The 10,169-nt window shown below is 35.6% G+C and overlaps 2 protein-coding genes across 4 annotated transcripts; both read left to right on the forward strand.

Moving 5' to 3' along the window:
* Window positions 1-1,219: 1,219 nt before the first annotated feature.
* LOC127085994 (uncharacterized) lies at window positions 1,220-8,918 on the forward strand. Of its 3 annotated transcripts, none has more exons than XM_051026608.1 (16): window positions 1,220-1,663; window positions 2,371-2,455; window positions 2,575-3,048; window positions 3,251-3,419; window positions 3,507-3,656; window positions 4,011-4,105; window positions 4,323-4,414; window positions 4,871-4,941; window positions 5,032-5,167; window positions 5,675-5,734; window positions 5,832-5,917; window positions 6,004-6,080; window positions 6,682-6,752; window positions 8,008-8,065; window positions 8,158-8,260; window positions 8,391-8,918. In XM_051026608.1, exons 1-16 carry the CDS (start codon window positions 1,392-1,394, stop codon window positions 8,420-8,422), a joined length of 2,031 nt encoding a protein of 676 aa, XP_050882565.1. In that variant the 5' UTR covers window positions 1,220-1,391; the 3' UTR covers window positions 8,423-8,918. The 3 variants fall into 3 exon arrangements, with proteins under 3 accessions (XP_050882565.1, XP_050882566.1, XP_050882564.1); XM_051026609.1 differs by having other exon boundaries at window positions 8,454-8,918; XM_051026607.1 differs by having other exon boundaries at window positions 8,158-8,918.
* A 687-nt stretch (window positions 8,919-9,605) lies between these two features.
* LOC127078593 (uncharacterized) lies at window positions 9,606-10,169 on the forward strand. Its single transcript, XM_051019033.1, has one exon. The coding sequence runs from the start codon at window positions 9,606-9,608 to the stop codon at window positions 10,053-10,055; it is 450 nt and encodes a 149-aa protein (XP_050874990.1). The 3' UTR covers window positions 10,056-10,169.

The raw sequence follows: 10,169 nt of genomic DNA on the forward strand, positions 1-10,169 counted from the left end.
TCGGAGATGGCATGTGCTCCTTTCGTTTGTTCAAATTCTTAGACTACGAGGCTGCTTGAATTTCTTCAAAGGCCAGAGACTCTCTTCCATACAATAGAGTTTCTTTGAAGAAAGCATATGTTATGGGTAAAACACACAACAATAACAACGTTTGATCTTCATCCTCGATCTTTAGATCGATATTTTCAAGATTAAGAATTAGCTTATTGAATATATCCACATGCTTAGACAAAACTTTATCCGCACTCATCTTGAATGAATATAAAGCTTGCTTCCGGTAGAGACGATTGACTAATGATTTGGTCATGTACAAACTTTCGAGTTTCTCTCAAAGATCCGACGCCGTCGTCTCCTTTGAAACTTGTCGAATAACCTTATCACCAAGGCTCGATAAGATGGCGCTGTGGGTTTTCTATACCATGATAATCTTTTATTTATCCTTTAACGCAACATCCATGGTTGCGACTCCCTTAAACGCTTCTAAACAACCCTGCTGAACCAGTAGACCTTTCATCTTCAAGCGCCACAGACTGAAATCGTTCATTCCGGTGAACTTTTCAATCTCATACTTTATTAAAGACGTCTTTTCCATGCCCCATCACACCAATTTGTTGTGAAAACGATGTCGGAATTATAAAGTATGATTGATTTCTTGATCGGTAAGAAATCCACAAGGATAAAAAAGAAGAAAAAAAAATAAGAACACACTGAAGTTATAAACTGTTATTATTTACTTTCTCTTTGAAATAAGATTACAAGTGTTATAGAACAACAAATAACCTCTCTCACCATAATTGCCTCTTTTTAATGAGGAGAGACTGATATGTTATTTATAAGAAAACAAACATATTAAACCAATGAGTTTTTACACAGAGACTCATTCAACAAATTAACTTAAACAATTAAGTATAACAAACATGTCCAATTCGACATGCTAACAATCCTAACATACTTCGACTACAGGATGAACAAACTTTGACGACATACTAAGGTTTTGTTGAATTGTCGAACCAAAAAACTACTCTTTGATCATATTAGAGTTCAATCCAATATTCCACCTTTACTAAAATAACCGACCAAGATAAATACCAAAATAAAAATAAAATAATCCAAATTGACTTTTTTAGAAATTATTTTAAAGAAGTTAAATAAATCTTTAATTTATTATTATTTTTCAAATTGAGAGGTTCCGGAAATTTAAGAAATAGAAAAACAAATGGAGATTCGTTAAGTAGTAAATGTTATTCAACTAAACTTCAAATTCGGGCTTAATGATAATCGTTCACAATTAGCGATCGCGCGCAACATGTGTTTCCCGCTTCTGCGTGGGGAAATAACCGTTTCGTTTCGCAAAACCCGGTGCGAATTCGAACTTGAGTTTGAACAAGTAAATGCAGATCAAAAACCTTCGATTTTCCGTATCTTCGAATTTGCGCATTGCAGTTCTGAAACTGACTCGAGTGATGGAGGAAACCTCATCGATATTGTCACCTACTCAAAGACACGCAGCGGCTGCTTTGTTTGCTCTCGCATTGAATCAGTCCCAGATTCATCAAGGTCGATCTCCGGCTACTCCTCGCGGCGGCGGTGATGCTTCTCCGACCACCTCCCAAACCTCTCCTAGGATTAACGATAATTCCGGTTTGCTTTTCCCTATTTTTAGGTATTCAATTCAGCGAAACTAAGCTAATGGTGCAAGAGGCTTGATTTATGATCTGATTTTTTTTCTTTTTTGCCACTTTTTTAGTAAGATGAAATTATTTTATATTATAAGATAAATTAGTTATAGGTATTTGGTTTACGTCAGTAGAACACTGAAATTGAACCAACAATGGATTTGTTCAAGTGTAAGAGATTTGGTCTAAGAAGCACGGGTACCAAAAACGTACCGATTAATTTGAAAAAATTGAATAAAATTAAATGCAATCACAAGTGCTGATGTTAGTTTCGGACAGACACAAACACACTTTTTTAGACGTGCCGGTGGTTACGAGGATTTGGTCTCATTAAGAAAGTGTTCAAGGGTTCTATCCATTTGCGTTTAGAGACATTTCGGTTGTGAAGGAAGAACAGAACCCACCTTGTGTACTCAATAGGATCTCCGATGAAGATTAGTCATTGCCAAACGGCGGTCAAAACTTAGTGCCTATATATGGTAACCAAAAAAGAAAACTAGAATTGAAATCAATATGTATACTTCATTTGAGTTATCAAAGTTAACTGTTATTAGCTGGTAGGGAATCTATTTTAAATTTTTTAAACTATTAAAGAATTTCAAATTGCTGGGACTTGTATAAAAATTGTGGGAAATTACAAGAACTTAATTTGACATTCTCCTCCAATGATAAGAATCCATGGTAAAAATAACAGGTTTCTTGGAGTGGATGAACCAGCCTGGCATGACCTAAAGGAAACTACTGGTTCTTCTTCCCAATTCAAGCATAATTTGAAAGATGTATGTTGTTCATTCTCTTTGTTTTTCATTTCCTGACTAAAAGTTGATTACAGGCATTACAAATTCCTTCTCTCATATTGGAAAAGGAAAACACTAAAAGGATAATTATGTCATTCCAGTTCTTTAAATTACTCTCTGAGGAAGGTGATGCATCTTCTAAAGAAAGATTAGAGAAAGAAGCTGAATTGACCAATGCCGTTGATGCAACAGAGGCAGGCATGAAAAGTAATGCTGATTCTTTGTGCGGAGGCCATGAGCAGAAAACTAGAAGCCAAGATAATTCACATGATGCCGAGTTAAAACTATTTGCTGTAGGTTCTGAGCCTGATGGTGAATCCAAGGAGAGCTCAACTTTGCTTCCTCTAGAGACACAATCTTCCACTGCACTTGAAGATGAAAAACCTTTGGAGGTGGCATCCATCATCAGTTACCAGAGAAAAGTATCAGTTCTTTACACTCTTCTTTCTGCTTGTGTAGCAGATACTGCTGAGGTCGACAAAAAGCACTGCAAGTCAAAGCAGGGCTATGATGCTCGCCACCGTGTCTCTTTGCGGCTGCTTGCTGTATGGCTTGGTGTGGAATGGAATGAAATGGTTTGTGTGCTTGGAACATGTGCTTTGCATTTTAAATATCATATGGTATTATATTATGATGTGTGAATTTTCATAGGAAAAAAGTCTCTCGTTATTGATGGGGGCATAGTTATCAATATGTCTATGGCTTGGTGCATATAAGAAAGTTGCTCTTGGGAAGCACTACATTACTAGAATTTATCCTCAACATAATACTTTGCAGGAAGTAATGGAGTCTATGGTTGCTTTTTCGATGATGGAGTCTGTGAGTAAACCAGGTGAGGAGGATCAAGAATCTGTAGTTTCAGAAACAAGTTGGGATAAATGGAAGCGTGGAGGTATTGTAGGAGCAGCTGCTGTAACTGGAGGAACCATAATGGCTATTACCGGGGGTATATATCTGTATATCTAACACGTATCTTTATCCAACCCAGGTTTGTGATAGTATCAATATCTTAATTATTTGAATGCTATGGCAGGCTTGGCTGCCCCAGCAATTGCCCATGGATTAGGTGCTTTAGCCCCTACACTGGGCGGTATTATTCCTGCCGTTGGAGGAGGATTTGCTGCAGCAGCAACTGTTACAGGATCTACTGCTGGATCTGTAGCTGTTGCTGCATCATTTGGAGGTATGGAAGATCAAGTTTTAATTTACATATGTCCTGATAGCACTTTTTTTCCGGATAAAAAATAGTGATGTATCTACAAACCAATGTCTGCTTATAGGCTGTCTTTTATAAATCAAATATTCTTTTGACCTGATTATATAATATATATAGTATTATGAAATATATCAACTCCTTACTACTGACATCAGTATAGAATCTTTCTTCCATTGGTAAGTAACTCTGTCTCTAAAATCACTTCTCTGTGTGTGTGTCCGTCTCTCCCTTCCTCCTTCTCTACCTCTGTGTCAAGGGGGACTTCGACATTTTCTCATTGTATGGATAAATCCTCAGTGATTCGTACCTTTTGTGCTACAGCTGCTGGAGCTGGCCTTACTGGTACTAAGATGGCTACAAGAATTGGAAGTCTTGAGGAATTCGAATTAATAGAAGTTGGAGGCACCCAGCAAGGTGTAAGTTCCAAAATGTCAATAATACATTATATGAACTTCTGTGGACATGTTGGAATTTTCATGGTTTGGGGAATGTCAGATGTTTTGTTTGGTAGGTTCACTGGGCACTTTGTGCAAAGACTTGATGGTGAACCTAGTAGTATCTTAAATATTAATTGTGATCTACACAAATATGATTGTTGAAATTTGAAGCAAAACCTGTTTTTTCAATTTTCAGCATCTAGCAGTTAGAATCTCTATTTCTGGGCTTGCATTCGAAGAGAACGATTTTATAAAACCTTGGGAAAGTTACAACGGTAACATGGAGAGGTATATAAAATATTTCTTTCCGAACTAGAAAGTCTTACTGTGTGATAAAAATGTGTTCTTGCTGTGGTCAAAATGCAGTTTATCCTTGTATTCCTCTCTGTAGCATTGGTTTTCATGCAGGTGTGAAATTATTCTACAATTTCTTACCTTCCACTTGACAAGTTAATCAACTTTGTTTTTATTAACTTCTATTTTTATTAAAAAATTTATTCCTCATCTTTAATTTCTTATTTTAAAAAACCAGTATATGCTTAAATGGAAGGTTGTGTCAATAATGGTCACAAATCTTAAAGCAGATGATTTCCTTCTAGAACCAATAGCTTTCCTTTAATTAATTACTAACTTTACTAATGTTATATCTGAGGATTCAAATTTCAAACCCAGTCTGCTTTCTATCAAAAGTTGCATTCTCAGTATTTCTATTAGTTTATTTACACTAACAACCTGTATGTTTAGGTATGTGCTCAAATACGAATCTGAAAATTTGATTGCTCTAAGCACTGCCATCAAGGACTGGCTTACTTCAAGTAGTTTCATTAAACCTTATGTATGTTTATGTAATGATCAAATAAATTTTACATATTCAAACTGAAAGTATTTGATGGTCAATATTGTAGAAATTGTGTCCGAGTTGATGAGAGGAGGTGCCATGCTGACAGTATTAGGCACACTCGTAGCTGCGTTAGCATGGCCAGCAACTTTAGTCACTGCATTTGATCTTATAGACAGCAAATGGGCAATTGCAGTGGACAGGTACTTGCTTTTTTTGGTTGTAGTACTCCTATTATATCCTGTAAAATGATGAATGTTTAAAGTATTATATGTGTGGTGGTCTAAATTTATCCCAAGTAAGATGACGCGTTGCTCTAAGTTTTCAGTTCTCAGCTTTTAACATTACTCATGATATCAAGGATTTAACATTTTTGACTTATTTGAGTCTGTATCCACTAGTCTACTCTGATCCATTTCATCTCCTTTGATTTATCTGACTTGAATCTATTGTCCCAAAATAGATAAATATAATACTACCAAAGATTCTGTTTCACACATTACTGCAAAATCAGGTGGACATCAACATTTAGTAATTCTTATGTTGATAATTTTTTTGCGTGGTCATGGAGAATATAAACAAATTTAACTTGTGGCTTTTGTTGAATATATTTCATGAGGCAGCAACTCCAATGTTGTAAGACATCTATTGTTACCATTTTTTTTATTTTAATATTATATTTAACCTGCCTTTCCTCTTTGTTGGATCAGATCCGAAAAGGCTGGTAAGGTACTTGCTGAAGTGTTGCTGAAAGGCTTGCAAGGGAACAGGTGACACCATCTAATGTTATTGCAAAAGGTTGATCATAATGTTTCCTAACCTCATTGTATAATTCATTATATTCATGGTTTTTTGTTTATGATCCAGGCCTGTGACACTAATAGGTTTTTCATTGGGAGCACTTGTCATTTTCAAGTGTCTTCAATTTTTGGCCGACTCCAAAGAAGACAATGGTAATATTTTCCGTATGGTTTTCAATTATATTGGAAATTTATATTGGTTGGATTATAAAATCTATATGATATGCTTAATTCTACAGCTGGACTAGTGGAAAGGGTTGTTCTCCTTGGAGCACCCATCTCGATTGAAGATGAAAAATGGGAGGTAGCTAGAAAGGTACCTAGAAGTTGTCTTACAGTTTATAAAAAAAGCACCAATCAATCCATTAACTTTTTAGAATTTCTAGCAATATATTCCTTATTTCTCTCCGTCCTAAAATAAGTGTTATACTTTACACTTTCATATTAAAAAAATATGATAAATCAAATAGAGAGAATAATGATTTTACCAAATTATTCTTATAAATTATTGGTGCATTCTAATTATGATTAATGCAAAGTGAGAGAATAATAAATTAAATGTTTTAATTAGAGGGTACACTTGAAAGAAAAATTAAAATTACATTGAAAACTAAAGATGACACTTATTTTGTGACAAATAATTTTTTCAAACGTCACATTTATTATGAGATGGAGGAAGTATTATCTTTCCAACACTCTGCTATTGCTTATCACTCTCTTTCCAACACTTGGTCAAAGAGTGAAATTATAGTAGCTCATACTTCTTTGGGAATAGGTACAATTAAAATGTGATGTGTTATAGTGGGACTCACCCGAATTTCACCTAAGAATAGTGTTGAAAATAAGGCATTAGAGAGTGCGATGCTAGAGCGTTTCTTCACTTTTACCTATGTTTTACTGATCCTGCCACTTTGCAGATGGTGGCTGGAAGGTTTGTAAATGCTTACTCTACAAATGACTGGACGCTTGGTATAGTTTTTCGTGCCAGGTATTATCTATATGATACTCCATATGTCAGCTAGTAAAATGTTCAATATTTAGCTAGTTTTTGTTATATCTGAAATTAGAACATGGGAAAAGTTATATATATCACAATGACATTGATAATAATAGATTCTTATGATGTGACAGTTAGTGGTTATTAATACGCTTGTGACTCGTTTAGTTTAGATTCCCCTCACCAGACACCACTAATGGAAAAAACACTTCCCGAGGCGGCAATTTAACAAATGCAACTCCTTTGTTTCTTTAAGGAAACACCATTTCAGAGGCCTTTCAATCTTAAACAAACACGATTTTGGTCATCTATTAAGTACTACTAACGTCCCGGTCTTCTTTTGTAATTTCGAATTACATCTATAGGTATCAAGTATTTTCTGTAATTGAAAGTGAGATAATCCTTTTATTCCTTTGTATTGTTATTATGATGATATAATGGAGAATCTCAAATGATTGCTATCATTGGTTAGGTTCTAATTGCTCGATTCATCAAATAGCTTTACTGAGCTGAAAATAAGCAGGAAGGAAATATGGACACATGGGAAAATTACTTACAATTGGCTGTTACATCAAAATTAGGGTTTAAAATGAAGTTTAATTCATTTTCATTCTACCCTTCCTATCTGAGTCTGAAAGCACGAAATGGGAAAGTCGTGATTTTGCTTCATTTTCACTCTCTAGTCTCTATAGAGCAACAATGAATGAAAAGAAAAGATTTTCTATCCTAATCAATTATCACTCCTTATTTTCCACTTTACCTACCAAGCATACTAATAGAAACAGCCAAACAACATAGGAAACAATGTTACAGTAGGAGTATCTTCTTGATTGAAGGCAGTTATGTTTAGGAAATAGTAAGTGGCAGAATCAGGTAATGGCAGTTATTAGGAAGCTTGATATCTGTTTTTAGGCAGGTATTCTTTGAAGCAACATTTGTGTTAAAGGTCCCACATCCGATAATATATAGCCTGAACATGCCTTTATAAGTGAGGTCATTCTTCACCTTAAAAGCTGATTTTGTAGAGTTGAGTTAGGTCCAGCCACAATTCTTAAGATGGTATTAGAGCATGTCCAGTCATAGACTGAGGGAGTATTGTTCTATAGTGGGATAATCCTTTTTATCTTCTGTTCAGGCTAGTGTTCTATCATTATTTAATCATATTAAATTGATGATTTATTACATTGCATATCCTTGAGAGAAAAAGGTTGTAACTTTACCTTGAAATATTTCTGTGCATGCACAGTTTACTTTCTAAAGGTTTAGCTGGAATCCAACCTGTCGGCCTTCCCGGGATTGAGAATGTAAGCTCTTTTCCATCAATGCTTTGTATAATTTCTTTACTTAGTATAATGGTGTATTGCTTGAAGGTGTCATCTCCTTTGTTGATTTGCAGATTGATGTGACCCACGTTATAGAAGGCCACTCTTCCTATCTGGGGATGACACCGAAAATTCTGGAGCAGCTTGAATTGGACAATTATTTTGCTGTTTACAAAGGTGAACATGAAAACCCCCAGAAACAGAAGAGTACCACGAACTAGCTTTATATTCTATCCCTTTTTCCTCCTTGCTCCACTCTAATCTCTTTATTTTAATTTTTTCTGAGAATTACTATCATGCTATATAGGTAAGGTAAATAAGAAGGAAGAGGCAATCTGACATGGAAATATGGAAAATATTTTATGTACAGGTTATTAGGCATAATTGTAAACTCACCAGTCAATAAGTGTCTCTGCATGTAAATGGCAGTCAGACAGAGCGGCTTCAGTGACTGTTCTTATGGTACAATGATATATAGAATTAAATCGTCTCCCTGGAATTTATCAAAAAGTCTCAAAGAAATCTTGACATGATTCTGTTTGACCATTTATAAGTGTGCTCGAAGTTTAATAGGCTAGAGGCAAAATATCTTCAACATTCTTATTGAGAGGGAAAATGTTCATATGGTTGTTCTTTTTTGAAGTTTATATTAACCAACATTTCTCTATGATGGAGTATGTAGCATTTCTCTATTTGTTGACTGTGCTCCCACAATGCAATTAGTATGATTCTTTATTTGTATAAATTGGCTAAAATTGATGACATTTGATATTAGGACTGATGTATGATACTTGATTAACATTGCGAGGAATACAAGGGTGCTTCTTTTTGTGCACTATTTTTTCGTAGTCATTTTATATGAATTATGGCTTTTATAGCTTGATATTGGATTTCACGTGGTTGGTGGGAGGCATGTGTATTGTGCAAGTGATTGGACCTATTTAATTTGGATGGTAGTTAGTTAACTTTACCATGCGTCTCCACTAATCGTAGCCTTAAAGACCAAGCAATTGTAATTTTTACTATACGACTCAGGGTAGGTATTAGAACGTACTGTATAAGGTGACCGGACAAAATTCTTATATGTGTGAATTAGAAATTTCGCTTTTGATGGAAAGATAGATGTTTAACAAAATGTAAATGAGAAAACTCAAGCAAACAGAATATATTCTATTTCTCAAGGCCAAGAGGGGACCTCTGCAGTGTTTTAAGTGGGGAGAGGTTGGGGACAATATATATATATATCAAGTGGCTGAAGGGTATAAAGTGATGAGTAAGATACCTTGCTAAACATCAAACATTAACTGTTAAAATTATGTTATGGATCGTATGAAGTAGGTGGGGACTGAATATAATATTCATAGTTAGTATGTGTCTATATATAAGGTTTATTTGTATAAGACATGATGCTTAAGATAACATTTCGTTTTCGCCATAGTAAGTTAGTGCAGATTGGAGGGGAAAGATGGAGACCTTGAGAAATTATGGGGTCTTCGTCTACGTCTACGTAGTATTCCTTTTAATGGCAATTGTTAGGCTCAAAGGTGAGAAAGAACACATAAATGTCAATGCTTCTAATAAAGGCAATGACACTTTTGTAACCCTCTCTAACTCTAGTCAAGGCATAAAGGAAGATGGGAAAGAAAGACATGATAGTTTGTATAGTAGAAGTGGTGGAGGTGGGGGCGGGGAATGGGAATGGGGTGGCGGAGGGGGAGGGGGAGGGGGAGGAGGCGGTGGATGGGGATGGGGTTGGGGAGGAGGGGGTGGTGGTTGGTGGAAATGGGGGTGTGAAAGCAAACCAAGAAATGGTAAAAGGAGCAGCGTATCCGATTATATTGTGGGAGAGTATGCAGAATGCATGACAAAAACACGATGCAAAGGAATGAGATTAGAATGTCCTCTTCATTGTGGTGGAACATGTGACTATGATTGTCACCATATCTGTAAGGCTCATTGTCGCCGACCCTGAAACAAAATGCATCCCTTCTTTTTGTTACCCTAGGTCTTTTGTTTTTGTTTTCTTGTACCCAAGGTCTTTTCATATGTTGACAGTGTTTTCTTAGCATACATGTGCTACTTACCA

The sequence above is a fragment of the Lathyrus oleraceus genome, chromosome 5 (genome assembly GCF_024323335.1).
Source record: "Lathyrus oleraceus cultivar Zhongwan6 chromosome 5, CAAS_Psat_ZW6_1.0, whole genome shotgun sequence".
NCBI lineage: Eukaryota > Viridiplantae > Streptophyta > Magnoliopsida > Fabales > Fabaceae > Lathyrus > Lathyrus oleraceus.